This window comes from Ammodytes marinus (genome assembly GCF_949987685.1).
Source record: "Ammodytes marinus genome assembly, chromosome: 20".
In the NCBI taxonomy this organism is placed as follows: Eukaryota; Metazoa; Chordata; class Actinopteri; order Uranoscopiformes; family Ammodytidae; genus Ammodytes; species Ammodytes marinus.
Genome location: NC_137224.1, coordinates 9389761 through 9412006, shown reverse-complemented (window position 1 = coordinate 9412006; position 22246 = coordinate 9389761). Strand labels below are relative to the sequence as shown.

The following is a 22246-nucleotide window of genomic DNA, read 5'->3' as shown; positions in this document are numbered from 1 at the left end:
TGGTACAGCAACAATGTTTTTCATAGTAAAAGTAATTTAGTTTATGCTCCTTCAGCCAAGGTAAGCCATCACAGAATATAGATAGAGATTTGAGAGGTATAATACATTTATTATTTACTGCACACCTATGTTACAAACTGCGATATACAATTTCTAATAGTTACTGTCGTCGTCTGGCACTCTCCACGGGAACACCTGCAAGTACAATATGTTGTTTGTTAATTGTTTATTGGGCATTTATTATACATACACTATAAGATTAGCATATGTATTCATAAGTACCTGATCTGCATCCAAAGTATGAAAATGAGACAACCAGAGGACACTCCTGGACAACACCTTGAAGATTTCCAAGTTGGAGGTCTGGTACAGTGGGCTGAGCTTCAAGATGTCTTTGAGTAAAACCTTGTTTCTGCTTTTAAGAAGAAATTGAATATATTTACAATGATGACACTGAAGAAAACAGTCCTTATGAGAAGAATAAATGCAGTGTGCTTGTTCACCCAATAAGCTTATTAAGTGAAATAATCAAATAGAATATACAGAGAGTTATATGCAGTTTATGATATCTTTAACTACATTAGCATGAGTAGATTCTTCATCATACCACTGTTCCTTTTCTTCTCCATGGTACTGCAGGTGTAGGTCACATCGTCTGTCTTCCAGGGTCCCGGGTTGAGATGAGAGGTTCAGGCTCAATGTCGCATTAGCCCTCAACACACTGGCATTCACTCTGGCACAGGCTGACTGTAATGCTGTAATACAGAGATATTCTGTTAGGGTATAATATAATTCTTAATTCAGTGGTTATATTTTGTGTGATTGTCATCAAGGTGGCTAGCATGACATGCTAAAAATAAACATTTGGTAGTAGGCTACTATGATAACAACGTTAGCTACGTTAGCTTCAAACACTGGGCCTAGGGCTAAATGTTAGCAACACACACGAGTGAAATACACTGTAGTAGCATAACTAAAGCTAATGAGACAGTAAAATGTAATGTACAGCTAAGCTGATAAGTGACTTACATGATCGGCAATCAGCACGGGGTCGGTGAAGTCTGAAGGAAAGAAAGGCAGCTCCAGCAGGCATCAGCTAGACATAGCCGCTCTGCAAAGCCAGCAGCCTTCTAGCCAAAGTTACTAAACTCTTCTTTGGAGAAATGGACGCTGCAAATGCTGGAATTTTTGGTGACTCGTTTATGATTCACCAAAAACGTGGTCCACTGCAGCAAAACAACTCCATGGCAGTTTTAAAAATAATGCATTGAGGTTGAGCTCATTCAGTCGTGCCGTACTGTACCGTCCTCTGTCTCTGGGCGTAAACGGACCCTTGTGAGACTGCGCTCATGTGATTGGCTGAAAACGAGGAAGACATCCGATTGGCTATAGGTAGTTCCTGGTTGAAAAAAACACATTTGTGAAACCAGCGACCTCAGGGCAGTCTCAAAAGTCCACACACAAATACAGACCAATTCACACATGAATGCAAGGAAGTTCACAAATTAAAAGCATTTTGTAAATTCAAATGTAACAGTTTGTATATAAATGTAATAACATCCAAACACATTTTTGATGAAAATTGCAAATCTTTTTTAAATTAATATATTTATGGATTTATATAACATTTATTTAAAACAATACAAATTTGTGTGTGGATCGGAAATGTGTTTGTGAAACGTTTTTCTTATAGATGGATTTATTTTACATTTATATATGACGGTTTTCATTTGTGTGTGCATTGAAATGTATTTGTGAGAAGAGAGTCATTTATATATAAATCACAAAATACAAGTGTGAATCCTTCTCTGTGCATTCATTAATATCGAGACTGAATTCATTCCATATTTCTAATGTCATGAGAGCAAAAATCTATCACTACATATGAGAAAATGTCAAATGAATATTGAATTCAATAAACTGTATTGTCTTTGTAGAGTGTGTTGGAACTGTCCGTAGTGCTGACATCCTGCTGTGGTCATGCAAAGTCAAAAAAAGAAAACATTTACAACATTTAACATTAACAGTAGCATGACATTACCAGCCATGCATTCAAGTGTCATTCACATTACATTCATTTTGTATTTCAAGCAATGATTGCGTTGTTTTGATTTCCATAATGTCTGAGTAAGACGGAGACTGCAGTGAAATGCTCAGTGTTGACACACCACAGTCATGAACTTCGGTGCGCCTTCACATCCTTCAGTTTTGCTGATGTTTCGCAAACAGCAAGGTTTTACAGCCACTTACATCAGTTTGCCTCAGCACAACTCACTAAAAGCTTGATACAGTTAGAGAAACTGGCCCCAGCGCTGCATTTTAAAAAGATCTGCAGAGCCACAAAAACAAAAAGTGTTTCCACAATGCAGGCAAGGGCAAGGAGGAAAAAAATACATTTTCATGGTATAGTTTGCAAATAAAAAAGTCGGTTCAGTTAAATTGCATTCTCAGTATATTCAGCTGTGATTGCTATTCCTTGTCATAACAATTATTAGTCAGTGCCTGATCCTGATATACATGACCATGCACACAAAAAAACAAATTATTTGCACAGTGATAACATTGCATATCTGTCAATGTTGCCTAAAATCATGGAATTGTCATCTAATTCAAGGCTCAATTTTGCTCTGACAGCCACCCCAGAGTGAAGACAACATTTTTCAATGCCCTCATGTTGTGAGCTGCTGCCTTACTCCAGAGAGCATAGCCTGAGTTTTTCAGTGACTCTCTTGCTAAAATAGTATTCTTAGTTCAGGATTTAGCACTCTCAGGCTGAAAATACATCTATACACGCTCTTTTCCTTCCTCCTGCTTTTGCATTTATTCTGCCCCCTCTCCCCCATTTTTTACCTCCCAGTGTGACGGCTATAAAGCTTAACTAACTGGCAAATTACTGCCTCCACTTAATTTATTATAGAATAGGATAAGCTGGGAGGTTATTTCCATGCTACACAGCTCAACATCAACATTCACAAACTGCTGCCCTTCCTTAAGTGCTGAAGGCGAGACAGCAATTTTTGCTGAACTTGACACACTGTCTGCACATTTTGTGTCCGGCATGCCTGCAATGTAAGAACTCTGCACGCCAAAAAATGCATGGTAAAGTGACGAGGTTGTAACAGACTGGTGAAACAGAAGAACAGTGCGGCATCCTATTATTATATTATCCTATAATTTTAAATTCAATATTTTTATTAGATGAAAATAGATGAATAGATGAAGACAGAAAAAGTGTTCAAAAGTTATCAGTGCTACTGTTAAAGGAGCGCAAGAAAGTCCAGGATATAGCTGAGATAGCAGATTTTGTACAAAAACAAAGTTAAAGGGCGCACAAGATGAGAAAATAGGGGATTGGCCTTTAGATACAGTGGGGCCCACTAGCAGAGATGAATTACATGATGACAATGAGGTGAACATTTACATAAATGATTGGATGTGTGAATTGATGTTGGACCTCTGTGTACTACAAATTGGGACTAAAGAGAATTAGTTGCATATTACATTTTCACTGCTGCAACAGGAGAGGGGAGTAACTAGAGACAAGGGAGACATATGACGAATGAAAATGGACAGACCAGCTGTTGCAATGATAACCCTTTAGCAGGTTGTGTCTGGTTTAAATGGTGAAGTCAGCGATTTTGGAGAACGTTTCTTGTCAAAACACTTCACAGTGAATATCTCCTCTCGATCCACTACATGTACATACTGTATGTGCACTGAAAAATATCTGGTGTTAATATAATACACAGCCTAGGCTCTGTCAACTGGTATGTAAACAAAGTGTGTGTAAACAAACGGGCCCACCATAGAAATAAACATTCCCATTTACAAAGCCTAGGCTATGAGTACACACAGTATGGACAGATAGCTGATTGTGAGGAGATATTAACAGATTTTGACAAAAAAGCATTGTCCAAAATCACTGACTCCACCTTTAGGGCTGATATATAATAAATAACAAGTCCCGTTCTCAATTTTGTTGTAGTGTGCTAACATTTAGTAGGCTAAATAGCACTAAAGATATATAGATAGATCTATTAAAATGGATAAAAAGAATAGAAAGTGGTATTTATGTCAGCCGACCAGATCTGAGAGAGCTCAGTGTCATAACAGAGGCCCTGCTGTCGACCTCAGCCTTGTTTTTGAGAACCGATTGAGAGAGTACGCACAGGATGAAAGAATGAGATTGAAAAATAAATAATGTGGATATGTTCCAAGCAATAGGACTGAATGTAAAGCCAGGCAGAAAGTTTGAGTGGCAGGGTCGACAATGGAGAAATTTGCCGTGCTTGGGAAACGCTCAGATCAGCAGTTTGAAAGGGCTTGACAGGCAATCGAGAGTCAAGGAGCTGCAGATGCGAGGAACGAGGAGAGGAGAGGAGCTTGCAGTCTCAGCTTTTCTTATACTGTCCTCGAATTTAACAAATTGGTTGGAAAGACCAAGCAGAAATTAGTACAACGATCGCAATGAGGCGATTAGTAGATGGGGGGAGGAGACATTTCTACGCCGATGGCCTTTTTCACTGCAGACATGATTTTGACTCAGTCAGAGTAGGAAAATCACATGTGTTACTAATGATATTACAGTGATTCTTGAGAAGCGGGACAAAAGGCCGTCTTCCAATATCAACTGCTGTTATGTTTAAAAGTAAACATATTTAAAATTGTAGATGTTAATATGGATTAAGAATAGAATGTCTGGAGCACAATATCCCCTTAAATGTAATTGTATCATTATTATGTTAAATATATGACACTTGTAATCTTCTCACAACGTCCAAAACAGTGTGTCCACAGAGAAGGGTTCAATCATTCATATGCAATAAAACCTATTAAAAATGTACTTTAATGATAAAAAATAGCTTTCCTCATCAAAAGCAACAATAAATAATCTCTCATATCAATAGAAAATGTTTTCTACAACACATTCATGTTTTATAAGGTTTCTAAGTGGTGGGACACTTTTTGTCACCACCATCAGACAATCCATTAAAATGTAATACAATCAGCCAAAATAAGGGGCAGCTGTCACTATGAAGGACCTCTTGTCACATTCTACCTCTGCAGAGTACATTAGAGTCAGACAGGCTCTGATAAGTGTTGTAGTTTTAGAATATTTTACATTCAATGAATGTGACTGACTTTTAGATCTTTCTGTCAGTTCAGTTCCTGTATATGTCCTTTTCATGCACCTTTGTAGAATCAGGTTGTCCACTATAGCAAGAAAAACTGTTGAGGGTTTGCTGTAACCCCTGTGTGTGAGGTCAGGAGAAACTGAAGACGTGGTAGTAGGTGAAATACAGACTTGCTTTACAAATCATTTGTGTAGGCCTACCAGTGATTTTGTCTCCAGCGGCTATGTAGGATAAAAAAGTAAATGGCATGTAATTTTTTCATAAATAGCTAATTTAATATATAAAACTTAAAATATATCCTTATTTGGTAATGACGATAGATTGTGGTTGTGTGTTTACTTTTTCTTTTTAAGAATATTTTTTTGCATTTTTTATTTTATTTGAGAGTTGCAATGGGGCAAAGAGGGGCGACATGTAGAGAACTGACCTGGGATTATCTCATGGACACTAATCAATGATTAAGTAAACCCAATGTCAAGAAAACCAAAGATTCATGTATACTTATCAGAAAGAAAAAAATACAAGTGAAATGCAAATTTTTGGTATTTTAAAGCTGAGACAGGAGGCAGACTGCACTGCAGCTCAATAGCAGTGATGTATTTTAACAAGGATAGATAAAAATCACAGTTGCAGAAGTGACATTCAGGAAGCCCCCTGCAGTGATTGTTACATAGTACTTATCTGACTATGACACTTCTGAGCATCCGTCCTTAGGGTGAGTTGGCATACATACAGCACAAAGGCTGAGATCAGGGGCCCTTCATTCGGGCTCTTTGGGACCCTGACAGGAATGGGAAGCCAACCAACTGCAAAGCAGACGCCCTAAGCAAGCTGCTGCCTATTAAAATTGTGCATGGTTGATGATACACTATAGTGTTGTTTGAGCTGAGCGTCACGTTCCTTTGTCCTTTGGAGCAACTAAATAAGAGATTGTTGAGCTGCCATTGAAAAAAAGAAACTGTCCAGTCAGCATAGCTTGGAGAAAAGTGAGGCGGTGGGTCAGAAGATCAGCTGACTTGGAGCCTTGGAGTCATCTGGTTTGCATGGTTTCACTTGGGACATGACTGTATTTCATTTGTTCTGTCTATACAGGGAGATATCGCATTGATTTACTACTACACTGTATGCTCCACTTCTAAGAGCCAATTGAAAAGGAAAGGCTATTACTACTGCATATGTCCTCAAGGAAATCTGACGGGACACAAGGTGATTAAGAGAATAAGGAAACAGAAAGTATGTACCTGTCCTGTGCAAGATAATTATCTATTTTGTCAGAATTTTATTTTGATCTTATTTTCATTTGAATTGCTGGATAAGTTCCATACAATGCAAGGGGAAACAAATAAATAAGGCAGCGGTGGACAAGGAGGGAGTGGTCACTATGTATACTTATTGGTTAGTCCCTCAACATGCCTTGTAAACAATTAAACATCCTAAATGATTGGATTTGTGCAGCTTTAGCTGTATGCTTTTTCAGTGCCTCGGGTTGTTGCATCATGATTTTAGAAAAACGTTCTCCTGTAAAACCTGTGAATAAAGGCGTGAAATTTAATTTAACCTCTGGGAGCGAGTAACTAATTGCAACAAAAAAAAACACAATTTGTTGCCAAGAGTGATCAAGAGTGTATTGCTGCAGCCTGTCACACTACTGCCACCTAGTGTAGCTTCAAGGATGAGCTTGACTTGCGAATAGAAAATAGACTATATATTTAACTGCCAACTCTACCGGTTCATTCAACATTTAAAATAATTAAAAAGTTGTGTTTATAAATTACTTTTACTTTCGATTAATATGGAAAATAGAAAAGATACACACTGCTATTGTTGCTACATTAACATAAAATACAGATATGACAGTTTTTCAGAAGTGAAATGTTTATTTCTATCTTCCAAAACTTGTACAGTCAAAATGACCAGCATGTCACTTTTCCTCCATTATCATCATCATCATCATCATCATCATCATCATCATCATCATCATCATCAGATGAGTCTTCTTTACCTACACATCAACAGTTTAAAATGTATAAAAATCTAAAAAATTCCCAACTGGATCCAAAAAACAAGGCAACTTAACACTGCACCCTCCTTGCTTTACAATACTTTTTCTTTTTAACAGTTAATAGATGTCAGACTTATGAGAACATACAGTATAGTGGCAATCTGGTATGTTTTTAACGACAATGTCATGATGAACAGCAGATGTATTAGTTGTGAAAAGAAATAACATTTACTGAGAACACAGATTTAATATACTGACGCCAAAGAAAGCTGAAAAAAATTAAAAAATCTATTTATAAAGAAAAAATACTGTTTTAAACCCACTTCTTAATGAAGCTTAAGGAATATGGTATTCTAGGGGGATTTGGATGACAGGGAAGCATTTTATGAAACTGGCATCCCCAATCTGATATTCAACAGTGATACTATACCCAAACAGTAAAATATGCCATGAACGGGACAATGTGCCACAGTATTCTTGTCTTAATTTCCAACTTGTGGCTTGAGTTAAATAAATAAAAGTTTAGTTTGTCTCGTTTAACAGGCATGTATTAAGTAAAATAAAATAAAATAATTCAGCCCTTCTGAATAAAATTAAAGGTTGCCAGTGAGGGCTGAGTCCATGAGGTCATCATCTTCATTTCTCATATACATTGGACTGGGCCGGGATGGACGCTCTGAACCCAGCATGGACAAAGAGGAATCGGAAGCCGAGATGGGTGACCGGGACCAACTGTCTGGTTTTATTGGATGCGTGGACGGCCCCATGGACATAGAGGACTTCTTTTTCTCTTTGTCCCGATCCCGTTCTCGGTCTCTGTCCCTCTCCCGCTCCCTCTCTTTCTGCTTCTTCTTCTCCTTCTTGTGTTTCTTGTGCTTCTCGCCGGAGCTGAGAGGAATGGAGCTCATGTAGTCCTGGGGTGGAAGCGGGCGCATGGTCTGATCGTCGTCGGAGCTTGGGCTGTTCTGGTGGGACTTCTCAGCCACTGAGCTGCTGCCCGACTCACTCTCGCTGTCATGGTTGAGCGGGGTGTATCCCGGTGAGCGGCTGTGGCTCGGGGACGAGCGGTCATGTTTGGGAGTAGAGCCGCTGAAGAGGGGGGAAGCTTTCAGGCTAGATATTTGGGGACGTATGGAGTCACCAGACCCTTCCCCTGCTTTCTGAAGGGTCACTTTGGCCTTGATGCTTGGTGAGCCCCCATCAGGTTTACTGATGATAATTTTGGCCAGACCGGTCGCGCTCACCCCTCCTGTTTTTGGGTCCATCATCTTTTTATCCCCACTGCTCCCCCCTGAAACAGACACTTTTGCTTTTGCCTCTTTGTCAGACTTTTCCCGCTTATAGTCCCCACTTTGGGAAGAAGAGGTATGCTTGGATGGACCCATGTTTGAAGGTCCACTGCTTGGAATATTTCCAGGACCACCACCACCACCCGGAGCAGATCCCGAACCAGGTCCCCCAACTGGTGGCCCTACCTCACAACCATCCTCCCCTACTCCTCCTCCGCCCACACTCTTCAGTTTGTCTATGACTGCCGTGAGAGAGGGTTTCTTGTTTCGACTGGGAGACTTCCCTTTGGCGTTAGGGTTATTTGCATTGTTCTGGCCAGACCCTCCGCCACCGCCACTTCCTCCCCCTCCCCCTCCACCACTGCCTCCACCTCCACCTGCGCCACTACCACCACCACCACCATACTGAGGCTGTGAGCCTCCTGAGAAGGCCATAGAACCAGAAGACGAAGAGGAGCTGGAGGACGATGAGGAACCAGATGAAGAGCCCCCACCCAATGGCTTCTGGGAGCTCATGCTTCCACCAGAAGACGATTTGGACCCTCCGGAGCTGCCACCTCCCGAGCCCATCGGCGATTTAGCCTTGGAAGACGGAGGAGTTCCTGGAACCTGAGACTGCTGCATTTTCATTGGAGAGGACATTTTATCACTAGAGCTGCTGGAGCGTGAGTGAGAAGGGGAGATGTTGGGCTTCATGTTGGGATTCATTAGAGACCCAGGAGGCTTGCCCCCCAGAGTTTTCATTTTGTTACCACCACCGATTCCACCCCCACTACCGCCAGGTCCTGACAGCCCATGTTTAGTGATTGGGGAGGATCCTGGTTTTCCAACGCCCATTCCTTGGGAGGAACCTTTAGACTGGGATTGCCCACCGCCACTGCCCATTCCTGCACTCCCGGGCTTGGAGCTATTGCCTTGTGTCGTGGAGCCTTCCTTGGACTTGATCTTTCCAGAGGAGGATGAGTGAGAATGATGGCTTTTGCTGCTGCCGGTTCCCCCTGCTCCTCCAGTGCTGCCTGTTGCTGAGCTACTGGAGGTGTATCCGCTATGAGATGATGCTTTACCCCCAGTTATCGTCCCTTTTGCAATTTGAATAGTGATTTTGGGAATTGGAGGTGTGGCACCACCAGGAGGAGTTTGCGAGCGCCCTGAACTACCAGGAGACTTGGACCCTCCACCACTTATGCTTCCCCCAGAGCCTGACCCACCACTAGGGGGCGTATATGGTCTTCCTGAGCTATGAGAGGGGGACTTTCCATCAGGGTCCATCTTTTTGCGTTTAGGAGGCTTTTCTTTAGACTTGCCCTCACTGGATGGGGTCCTGCTACGCTTGACCTGTTTGCCCTCAGTTAAACTGCTCCCCATCCCGAGCCCAGAACTGCTCCCACCGCTACCCCCATTCTCATCCTTTGTCCGCATGAGTCCTTGTTGCTGTTTAACTTTGGTTTCTGCACTTTTAAAGTCACCACCTGCTCCACTTAGGCCCATTATGAGGGGGCTCTGGGACCCTCCACCGTGTGCGTCAGCCAAATCAGGAGCTTGCCCCAGAAGCGGTTTACCACCACCGCTGTTGCCTACAAAAACCATCCCCATATCAAAAGGGTCCTTCAGTGAGGGCTCTGGGGTGCTCTGTCCATGTGGAGTGGGATTCTGAGGCGTTCCTGAAGGAGTATTCTGCTGGCTACTTGCCCCAAAACCCTTGACCAGGTCCATGTCCCCATCAGCACTTGGAGAGCTGTCGTCAAAGTAGTTCTGGGAGAAGCCATGGCTTGAGGTCAGAAGGTCAGGGTTGAAGTCAGCAGGATCAGGGAAGAAGTTTGTGGAGGAAGAATCGCTGGTGGGAGTGGCAGCAGCAGTTGCCTCAGCAATCATGTCAGCAGCGTCGGTGAAAGGATTTTCATTGCTGTTGGTATTGAAAATGTCTGCAGAGTCAAACACGGCGCTGCCCTGACCTGAGCTGGAGGAGTCACGTATGGGGGTTCCTAGGGGGCCTCCATCCTCCCCACCACTGCCAATGGGATGCTGCCCATTGCTGCCTTTACCAGTCTGCTCAGGCAAATCTGACAAGATTTCTGTGATATCAGGTCCAATGCTATCAGAGCTAGAGAGACGGACCATACGAGGCGGTGCAGTACCTGGCGGTTGCTGTTGCTGTGACTGGACATGAGACTGTGAATACGGGATGTTTGGGCCAGAGGGCGGTGTTCCACATTGGCTAGGTGCAGGTGTGATGCTATGTGGTGTGTCTAGGCCATCACCAGTTAGGTTAACATCAAAGATATTTTGAGATGCATCCACATCCATAGAGAGGAGCTCACGGTGGAAGTCATCCTCATGCGTGGCTGGATGGTGCTGCGGCATGTTGGATCCCTGTTTCATACCTAAACCACCGCCTCCGCCACCTGCAGCAGTCCCGGGCAACATTGCACCCTTTTCTGTCCCCCGTGGGCGCTTCTTCTTACCTTTTGTGCCACCTGCAGGGCAGGGTCCACCCATACCATCTGTCCTCGGGGAGCCAGAGGAAGAATTCTGCCTCTCCAAAGGACTGGAACCATACAACGTGGCAAAATCTTGTGTGGGGTTGTCTTTCAGCAAGTTCATCAACATAGGATGATTCTTGGTGTTACTAGCAGGTGAGGATGTCGAGGGTGGAGTTTGGTGGGGAGCTGGTGCATTTTGGGAGCTGGGACTAGAACCCACACTTCCAGTTATCTGTAATAGACTTGTCAGTATGGGATTCTGGGCAACTTTGTTGTAGTCCTCTGTTTGGCCTTGACCAGCCTGTTGTTGCTGTAGCTGTTGCTGGCCAGCCACCCCTCCTTGGTTTGGACAGTCTCCTCCTTGGGCTTGCCTTTCTGTTCGGGAAGTCCCAAACAGAGAGGGGATTGGACCTGTATAATTAGGCCCTCCAGGGGGTCCTCCTCCAGTGGGTGTGTTGTCACCAGTGAGCCCAGGCAGTCCCATAGGGTTAGTTGCATCGCCTGTGGCCATGTTGTAGGTAGGACTACCAGAGGGTGGCAGATTGTTCTTCACCATGATCTCCACTGTCTGTGCAATTAGTGAGAGGGCTGGGGTGTCAGCCTGGATGGTCTCTGCTTTCCTCCGAATGGCTCGCATGGTTACAGGGATGGACATGCATCTATGTGGGGGAGGAGACAATTACAATAAATAAATTGTGTATTATACACATATATACATTCAGGAGGAATTAACAATCTCACCGCTGAACCACTTTGGTGATGAATTCATCAGTGCAGATCAGAGCATCTGACAGTCCTTTATATAGCTTGCAGGAAACCTGTCTGGAGTCAATCACTTCCATCACCACTAGACGAAGAAGGACAGATAGAACACGTAAGCAAAACACTGCAACAGAGTCCCCAATTCACATTCTCTGACATCACTACAACTAAAGGATATTGTTGAAGCATTATCAACATCTGCAATTGAGTGCTCACCACAGACTAATGACTCATTGACTGGATGCTGGAAAGAGACGCTGAAACTTGCTTCAGTAAGAGGACATACTTCAAACTGCAGCAAGCCTGCGCTGTCTGAAGGAACAACAGCAAAAGATGCCACATTAGTCAAGAAAAATATCGGACGCAAAAAAACAGGGTGCATACAGTTGATCGAATATAATAAAAGAGAAGCAATATATATTTACCTTCTTTGATGGAAGTTCGTTTCACACAACTGCCAATCAAGGTGTTGTATGCTGCCTGGTGCCGGATGATATCCAACAGGAGTGGCACTTGTGCTGGGTGGCGGAAAGGGATCTTGGACACCAGGGCTCCTTGAAGAGAGCGACCGTCCTGCACTGGGGCATCACCATTCAGGAAATAGCAGTGCTGCTGATCTGCCAGCACCTGTGAAGCAACAGAATAGCTGTTTTCTAACACCAATAGTCATTTGATTATGATAACAATCAACAATGAGCTGTTTGTATTGGTTATGTGTGTGTCTTTTATTTTTTACTTGTTTGATGTTTTCCCTTTCCCTTTACAAATAACAGACCATGAATGTGGCTGTCTTTCATAAGCAGCAGAGCATTAATCTAATACCATTAATTATTTTGAACAGAGATCCTGACAAAGAAATGAACATAATAAATCTAAGTATTATAATAAATTATTAAGAGCTGCGTAATAATGTTGCAATGCTGCTGACCACATCACGTTGACTCAAGATAAGCCAAATAAATAAATAAAATAAAAATAGAAGCAAAACAACAGGTTTTAATTCCGAAATAGTCAATTTACAAGCATCTCCGGAAAAACAAGAAACGATAATCATGTTAGCAGAATATTTCTTCAACAACAGAAAAATTATGAAACCATAGAGCATAGGACGGAATAAATAAGCATTTTAATCAAATGTGAGACGAAAGATTCAACATGGTAATTATGTGTGTGTCTACTCACAGCATAGAAGTGCATGTTGTGTGATGGCGGCGGCGAGGTGCTGCCCTCCTCCAGGAGCTGGCGCTGGCTCTGGACTACTAACTGATAGAGAGGTGAGAGGGTGGGGGAGCTCTCAAACACTGGGATCGCTTTAAAAAAAAAAGTGGAGAGAGTTTTAGTTTGAATCCACAAACATCATCCTCTAAAGCACATGTTTAGGATTTAACAATACAGAAAGATTTTTTGAGCTAGACTCACATGTAGCGTTGCCCATCCTCTGAATGAAGGACAGTGAGAAAGGCATGGGGCGGTTCATCTTAAGGAAAAAACAAGCTGGCAGATCCACGCAGTTGGAGTTGGTCACAGTGGAAAAGGAAGGTGTCCTAAAATACACCAAAAATGTTATAATCTCTCTATAATGGGATAGAATTAGCCTTATTATTTCAAAGAGGCAGCTATTCCAATATTATATGTTTGACAAATTCAAATACATTTTCTTTTGAATGTCCAATGAAAGAATGATAGTTCTATCATTTAGAGGTTGCTACTTGCTACAGGATTTTAACTTGCCTGATAAGGTGAGTTACATTTTCTTACCCTTTGTTGTCCACTGGATGGGATCCAGTTATGAGTGGAGCAATTGGGAGCTTGTAGACAGCGGAGGTTCCCTCAATTGTCACAGAAACACTGACACCCAGAGAGCGTGGTACTGCAACACGGGGACAAACGACAACAAAGCAAAATTGTTACAGTTTAAAGCAAATTGTATGTGAAAATCCCCATCCTTATCCTTCTTTTGTATATTCAGGAATTCATCCACTTCTTCTATGCATTTACCATTGTCTGTTAAGTTGAGCTGCGTGCCCGTTCCCTCCTCAAATATATCATAAGGGGACACGTAACACTGGAGAGAAACAAGATGGCCACCACTCCGGGCTGTCAGCAAGCCCACACTGCCATGAAGAATAGTCTCCACTGCATTGGCATTAGTTGCTAACCTAGAAAAACATACATCAATTAAAAATGATTGCATTACAAAAAGAGATCTTGAATTCTAATTCATTTTTTCATACGTACTACTTAAGTTAATGTATATTCAACTCGGTGCACTAATATCCTGTTAATATCACACCGTCCAAGTTGCTTCCTTACTACTTTGAACAATCAGAATAGGTCCCGTTCCCTGAATCACTGAATAATCAAAGTGCAGCATAAGTAATAACATTACATAAAAGCAGCTGCTGTTACATATTTTCCGTACACCTGGTAAAACTGCTAACCAAGGAGATGACATGCCTCTGTCGCTACAGGTGCTCGTCACCAACAGTCCATCTGGCCTTATGACAGTTAACACAGCTCCACGCCACTAATTGAATCTTAAAGCGTTTATCACATATATAATCTTATTTAGTGTTCGTTTCATTATCTCAAAGCATGATATCACAGCCCGCCAGCATTTGCTAAACACTAGAAGCCCAAAGACACTTAGTATATTGTAAAAGGCAACCAAAAGAGAATTTTATGAACATACCTAAACATGTGCATCATCTTGGTGAGATCAAGCTCCAAAGACTGCAGCGCTATATACATCTTGGTTTTCAGCTTACTGGAATAAAAAAGAATTAAAACCATAACACTCATAAACACATGTGGCATCTGTTTCTCATAAATTAACAGTTTTTTCTTGCAAGTTATTGCAGATAAATGTATTTTATGACCTTATAATACAGGTAAAAAAAAATAGGGTGAAATAGAACTTTTTAGAAAATGAACTATTCAGTTGATCAGATGTGTGGGAGAACTCTACATCTACAAACGGCTATTATTTTGGATACAAAACAAAAGAGAAATTATATATGTTTTTATTTCTTAAAGAGATAAGTGTCATTTCTAAAAAATAAATAAATAAAATAATCAAAAGATTTTTCCAAAATGTTTAGGTAAGATAAGATTCATCTATACGTCCTTATAGTCTACTTACTTGTCCCCTGGGAGCTTGTACAGATCAACCAGCCCCTTCAGGTGTTTTGAAAACTCTTCAAAGTTCTTCTCCCTGATGAGAAAAGATGGATTAAGACAGTTTCAAACACTGATACAAGCATGTCTCACATCTGCCTGCATCATTCCACAAAACAGAAATAAGATAAGTTTGTGTAGTTTATCACATGCGAGTGTGCAGAGAGGCGTATTTCTACTCACCTTAGATGCTGAATCAGCTCAGGACAACTCTGTGAAAAATAAAGAAAATAATAATATAATACACTTTTGTGGAAATGTCTTAAAGAATGACTAACTCTAGGGGCAATATGGAAGTAACAGTAAACTGACCGTTGGGTTTTCTCCTTGATGAGCCACCTTGACGTCCACTAGCTGGCCGCTGGTGTCCAGCTGCACCTCCACATAAAACATGTCTGATGTGATGTAACACTCTGTCCCTGATGGGCTGAGGTGAGAGCCCAGCCTGTTCAGACAAGGGAAAAAAAACACAATATTATAAGTAGTGGTGGGCCGATAACGGCGTTAACGGCTGCGTTAACGCCAGACTCTTATCGGGCGATAAAAAAAATATCGCCGTTAATCTCTTAATTCCACCTCCTGTTCGGCTCAGGGGAGATGCTGTTCGCCGTCGGGGTGAACCCCCTTCCGCACGTGAAGCTATAGTGTGAGCGGCCACAGCTTGTATTTTGGTCATATCTAACACTGGACTGCAGGCCTATATAAAAGTGTTGTACCTTTGCTTTCTTTGGGTTAAAAAAAACTCCATCAACTCAGTATCCGTCTAGTCCAAAAAAACTCTGTCAGCTGCTGCTGCAGACGGTGTGCAGACGTGCTCGGAGAATCGGCATCGGCGCATCAACAGTCATTCAATGCAGCGGCAGTAATCATACAACCGAACGGTGTAGAAAGTCCCGTCAGTTAAAAATAGTGATCCAGATTTTAAATCCATGTTAAAATCGGAAGGATATAAAGCTAGTTAGCTTAAAAAAAGTAGCAAACATGTCAACTGTGATGTGTTCAGGCCGGCTCAGTAATATGATTGATGTGTTCAAATGCAACACAAAAAAAAAGAAATTTGAGATTTTGGCGAAACTTGTTTTCCCAGCAAGATAAAATAGATAGTAAAGATGGAATGGAATTATGACCTGTTTAATGTCCTATCTAGAGCTATGATCATATCAGCAATTAAAGCAATAATACAAGTTCTATTTCAACAAAATAATAGAAAATTATCAATTTTGATATCAATAAAGACCTGGATCGTTAAGGAGTCTTGAACATGGTATCAATATCAATACAAATTAACTCTCCTGTCATCTGAGAGAAATTAAGATGATTTTATTTTTTTAACCGTTAGTATTTACCGGTTAAAAATATTATCGGTTGACTGGTTTACCATGGACATCCTTTATATACTGTATAAATGTATATCATACATTGTATGTTTTTTTTTGTGTTATCCCAGTTAAGTTTATTATTAATTGTTTATCATTTAATATTACTTTTAATAGTTCCGGGACGTTGGAGCAATAACCTGGTGTTTTGACACTTCAGTGTGCACTGTGAATTTGAAGTAATGTTCAGTTTTTGAATAAAGATGCAGCATTTACAAATGTTTATTTTTTTTATCCGATTCATCGATTAATCGAAAAAATAATCGACCGATTAATCGATTATTGAAATAATCGTTAGTTGCAGCCCTAAACAATTCATCGTTACCTCTTATGGCCTACAGTTCAAAGTTCATGTTTAACTGAATAAACAGTTTGTAAACACAAGTACATCTTGTTGAACATTATTTATTTTCATCACCAATTATCATAGTAGAACAGCTTCCTCAAGCAGTTTGTGATGCATGTTGGAAACAGGAGATGAGCCCCTGGTCTGATGCGCCACCTGGCTTGAGAAACACGTTCTCAAAGACTTACTTTGAGTCATTATTTAGGAGCACACACATATTATGAATGAATTCAAATGAGACATTTTAATCTAGATTAATCTAGATTAATTTCAAAATTAATCTAGATTAATCTAGATTAAAAAAATTAATCTATGCCCACCTCTAATTATAAGACAGTAAGCGCTTTCACTTTAATAAATTCCATTTAAAAATGGTTGTAGGCGTATATTGACCAAGCAAGTGATTATCCTTGCTTCATTTGTTCACACGTATTGAGGGATCTCGGTATAGTATGCGATATTCCCCCCTCAATTCAAGTCAGTTTTTTAAAAAATATATATAAAATCAACCACCTTTCATACTCTTGTCAGCTTCTATTTGCAGTCCTGTTTCTTGAAAAACTTGAGCAAAGGGGGGAGGGGAAAAAACAAAAACTCACATGTTTTGCCGAGCGATGGATTCCAGACGATCTGTCATGGAGGGCAGAGATGAGACTGAAAAAATAAAAGACAAGAGAAAGAAATTCTGAATTATTTTATGTCATAAAATTGTTCATGCTGTGTACTGATGCAACAAGCCTGAATGCGTAATGCTCAAAACAAAAGTGAGGTATGCTGCATTCAAATAACAGTGGTTGGAGATAATTTTTTTTAAATTTTAATACCTTTATACAGTATTATTAGTTTTCCTGAAACTGTCTTGTCAGTACCACTGGCACTTTTCATTCAAATTGACTTGAATTTCAGTCTACAGTTGTTTTTCTCCTGTCTATGATAAAGACTCCAATGGAAAATGTTTCCATTAGAGAGAGAGAGAGAGTGTGAGTGTGAGTGTGAGTGTGAGTGTGAGTGTGAGTGTGTGTGTGTGTGTGTGTGTGTGTGTGTGTGTGTGTGTGTGTGTGTGTGTGTGTGTGTGTGTGTGTGTGTGTGTGTGTGTGTGTGTGTGTGTGTGTGTGTGTGTGTGTGTGTGTGTGTGTGTGTGTGTGTGTGTCCTTAGAGTTGACAGTCTCACCTTTCAGCGCTCTCTGCAGGGTCTCCAGACAGGTGAGCAGGAGCTGGTGACCTGCTGCGTTCATAACACCGCGTTTCTCCTGGGAACGAGGTGTCAAGAGAAATAAGGAGGATTAAGATCACAGTTGGGAAAAGATAAAAGTGCTTCATCAACAAAATAATTTGATGCTCCGCTTAGTCTGCAAAATGGGTCAGGCATTTAAATGTCACCGCTATAGTTTATCAGGCCCAGCCGGTAAGTTACTGAAGTAAAAACTACTTTGTGCATCTAAGTGATTAATTGCTTATTAATGCATATTAAACAGGTACGAAGAAAGTGTCTTTGGTGGTTTATATGCTTTTCTAAAGACGCAGAGCTGGCAATGCTGGGGAATTATGCATATTATATGTGTTGTCTTAATGGCATTTTTCTAGCCTGTTAAAAATGTGTAGCTTGTTATTAATAACTCAACTATAAATATACAGAACAAATTATTTATTTTCAGTGGAGGGAAAGTATTCTCTTCAATAAGGAATGAAAACCTTTTACTTTAATTTCTGTTACCTACCTGTAATGCTTAGTCCTATTATAATAAACCCATTTAATTTCATGAAATTGCAATCCTTCCAATTCGAACCGGGTCTGCTGCGTTGAGGACTGAGCCTCTAGGGGGACACTCTAAACACTACACCATGAGTATCCCCATGTAGATATCAATCTTAGTGAACTTTGATATGACGGATAATGACTTCTCACGAATGTTCGAGTGACAATTTGTGGGAGTGACCTCTTCCTCATTAAGAATTGATTGATGCCCTTTTCATGATGAAAGAGTGCAATGAGCAAACTACATCTAGCAACGTGTTCTTGTAAACCTGGTGACATGTTTTTTTCCCCCTGTTGAATTTGGTCTTGTCAGTACAGGTATGAGTATAGCATCTGGCCTCCAGTCTGTTTGTTTTGTCAAAGCATGACCAGGAGGGGTGACAACCAATTTAATCACCAAGCCCACGTCTAGTGGTTCCAGGCCAAAAGACAATATTCAATTCTGAAATATGCCTCAAGTTAAAGAGGTACATTGTGACCCAAACAGATAATTATTTTCTCTGTGAAAGATGTCTCAGTCTCACCATGGCCTGGCGCACAACCTTGCAGGTCTCCTGCCATGGCCTTGCGGCGTTGTGTTTGGCATGAAGCCTCTCCAGTAAAGCAGCCATGCGACTATGCTTCTCTGCCTCTGTAAAAAGGATACAATAATATACATTAGATAAGAGTTAAACACAAACAAATAAATCAACTATACACTTTTATTTTACTGAATTTCACAGCCTAAATATGGAGGTTGGGCTGAATGTATAGGCTAAGAAAAATGTGGTTTCGTCTAGCTAGTCATTTTATAACAGATAACAGAATTTGATCAACATGTGAATCAGGTAAAACTCTCAGCAAGAATACCTTGTCTATTCAATGAATAACTTACAAAAATGTCTGCAAATGTATACATTAGGGGTCAATATGATAGCAATAAATCACATCACAACAGTTGAATTCAAATTGGTTTTGTATGGAAGGCAACGACAAAAGTTCTTCTCTGAAATCACCACAAATATTAAACAATTCACATTGATATCTCCCTGCAGTGTCTGTTCATTATGATCCATTGGAAAGATGTGGCTTTGATTACATAGCAAAAGGAACAAACAAACATTAAGCGGTCTATCAATCAACGCCACAGAGCCTGATGTTTTGTTATCGTAATCTGTCAGAGAGAGCTACAACAGAGCTACAGCTTGTAAGCTTATCTTGGGTTTAGGTTTGGCTTTAAGTGTCTCGATCTGCATTTTTCCGGCAAACAATAAGTCAAAATAAGGCAAACTTGTGTAGTGCCAATAAAATCCTTTCAGAGACCCTTGCGTTATGAGTGTTATAGTGTTTCCATAAAGTTGATGTTAGCCTTTAGCTCATGACAGGGAGTTAGCTGCTACTTTACCAAACACAGCACCATGCCCAATGTTATTAACTTAAGATTCACGAGTAACCGTTTTACACATGTTGCTCAAATAGATGAAAATGACCCCCAATGTTTATGTCCAACACGTACATACAAAGCAAACATTACAGACAGCTTATTTAAGGTAGCTGTTAGCAGCCATTAGCATTAGCCAGACTAGTACAATAACAACAAATCGGTAAGGCGAAATACAATTAAAAGGTCGCGTCGCGTTCCTCACCTGTGGACTCTTCGGGTTTGATCCGATCTCCATGAGTCTGATTCCCTGCTTGCTGAACCGAGAGAGAAAGCTCTCTCGCAGGGCTACCGCTCTGCATAGAGACAGGCCCCGCAGCCGCCATTGTACCCCTTTCGCCGTTTCTGTTTCCCCGGCTTCCGTACGGCTGCTCCATGCTGTGATGTTGTCTGGTTGGTTCATGGGCTTGATGCTGGTGAGTTGCAAACAATTTTCCTCAACTTTGAATTGTTTCCACTCCACATTTTAATCCAATTTGGAGGTTTTCTTAAGAAGGTCCATACAAATATGTTTTGGACCATAATTTAGCCGAAACCCCGTTTGAAGAAAAAAGTAGGATAACGACTTTTATGCCAAATTCAAATTAGTAGGCCTATTATAGTCCTACAGGGTATTTCTGGTCTATTTATCAAAAATTATTTGAGGAGAAAGTGGCCTTTGCATTTATTGCATAACTCAAATCCCTTGTCTGGACTGCCTAAAATATAGGACAATGTCAGATGAAGACTCCAGATGGCGTACAATCGCCGCAATTAAACGATTCATGAGCTGCCAAGACCAACCAAAAGCCAAAGGTAGGTTGAAATATTCATGTAAATGGACTTCAAACACAAAATGATGCAGTCTTAATAATGATGATTGTTTTTCCCCTACAATGTGTACTTTTATAAAGCAGTAGGTCTAGATAATTAAGCTGTAAGACATTTTAAACAGCAAAAAGCAGCCATGCGCCAGCACAGGCAACCACACACATACACACCTGAGCCTTTTGTACAGCTGAGCCTGTGGCAATAAGTGCTCTCTGGGGAGGATTTCCCCACCAACCATTGTGACCTGCCTAAGATAGGGAGCAGGAGTGTGTTCATGAATACATGTGCATTTGTGCATTTGCAAAGATATATTTGTGAACATGGGCTTACACACACACACACACACACACACACACACACACACACACACACACACACACACACACACACACACACACATGCACAGGAGATAGCTTTAGACAGTAGTGGAGATGAAGAGGGACCAGATTGGCATCGTCTGAGACAGTAGACAGACCCACAGATAGACATGAGAAAAGAGGGGAGGTGCCGCTATGTAATTGATGTGCCCACCAGGAGCTTTAGCTGGCTGCCTGGCATGGATGAGGATGTGTGCACCTCTGCCAAGACAGCCGTAGGAGAAAGGAAAGGGAGGCACGGGGCCTTGGGGAGCACAGTAGCGAGCTGAAACCTTGCCCATCAATCAGAGGCTAGTTCACCTTGCCATGCCAAGCGGGACCCCCCTCTGTGTCGAGGGAAAGGGGTGGCACAGGGAGTGAGGCTGGCACGGTCACTAAACCCTCCCTAATCCTCTTGGTGGGTGTATCAGTGCCACGTCCGAATGGCAGTAGAGTGGACAGATCCAGACATTGACGAGGGGGGAAAGAAAACAGAGTTCAGCCCCTATTCTGAATCAGGAGGCCCTGCACGTAGTCAACATGATGATGTATAAATGTTATTTAATTATTTCAACTAAGAACTAAGAAAAGGGGGGTCTTGGCCAATCTATTATCTAGACATTCTTAGCATTCCGTTGTCTATAGCTTTGGAAAGACTTTGACAAAATAAGGCCAATCTTTCCATTAAATGCTGTGTGCCATATGCTTTGTGGATTTTATGATTTTTTATTTAACGTCATGAATTCATGCCTATTAAAATGGCTATTGTAACTGACTAGTTTGAATGGCTGACACTACCCCAAGAAGCCAATTTGTACTGTACATACAATGTATACTGTATATGTTTCTACATACTGCATAGATGCATACAGTATACACTGAACACTGATCATACAAATTGTCATGTTGAAGGAGACGACTGTGTAACATCTCAATAAACACATGTATTTGATTTCCTGTGCATGTTTCCAGCTCTAACACAGGGGACGGACACGTGTGAACAGCTTGGCAACCTTTGAGCGCTTTGAAGTCGACTACCATCTCTCTAGGTGAACTCCCATTTTACCTGCCGTGAATAAAGATTGCCTATTTGCCGCATACCACACAAATTAACCAGAGAAAGCAAAATATTACAGATCTGCTACAAGGATTTGTCGTGTTTAGTTTACATGCATCCTTATTAATCGCACAAATGCGCCAGACAAAGGGGATAGCGTTCTGCTTTTCACCTATCACAGAAGTTTGAGATGAGCGAGCTAACCCGAAGGCTGGAAACGGTCCAGAAAAACAGTGAAGCATTATCAGGACACAGTTTCTGCTTCCTTGGCACCGAGTGC

General features: G+C 41.2%; 1 protein-coding gene across 2 annotated transcripts; it reads right to left on the bottom strand.

Moving 5' to 3' along the window:
* Positions 1-7054: 7054 nt before the first annotated feature.
* On the bottom strand, positions 7055-20078 carry med1 (mediator complex subunit 1). Of its 2 annotated transcripts, none has more exons than XM_080049173.1 (16): positions 19949-20078; positions 18848-18954; positions 17739-17817; positions 17167-17221; positions 15158-15290; positions 15029-15057; positions 14811-14882; positions 14361-14435; positions 13667-13827; positions 13427-13538; positions 13088-13212; positions 12851-12978; positions 12094-12295; positions 11885-11980; positions 11648-11753; positions 7055-11565 (listed from the first exon to the last, which is right to left on the bottom strand). In XM_080049173.1, the coding sequence occupies exons 1-16, from the start codon at positions 20067-20069 to the stop codon at positions 7731-7733; spliced, it is 5436 nt and encodes a 1811-aa protein (XP_079905299.1). In that variant the 5' UTR covers positions 20070-20078; the 3' UTR covers positions 7055-7730. The 2 variants fall into 2 exon arrangements, with proteins under 2 accessions (XP_079905299.1, XP_079905300.1); XM_080049174.1 differs by having other exon boundaries at positions 19921-19983.
* Positions 20079-22246: the final 2168 nt, after the last annotated feature.

What these genes read in the sequence shown, in the direction of transcription:
- med1 (XM_080049173.1), bottom strand. Translation starts at nt 20,069, where the DNA reads ATGGCGGCTGCGGGGCCTGTCTCTATGCAGAGCGGTAGCCCTGCGAGA. An exon ending in GCTCAACTTAACAGACAATG is followed by an intron (nt 13,539 to 13,666) that starts GTAAATGCATAG and finishes CCCGTGTTGCAG; the next exon opens with TACCACGCTCTCTGGGTGTC. An exon ending in ACGAACTTCCATCAAAGAAG is followed by an intron (nt 11,981 to 12,093) that starts GTAAATATATAT and finishes TTGTTCCTTCAG; the next exon opens with ACAGCGCAGGCTTGCTGCAG.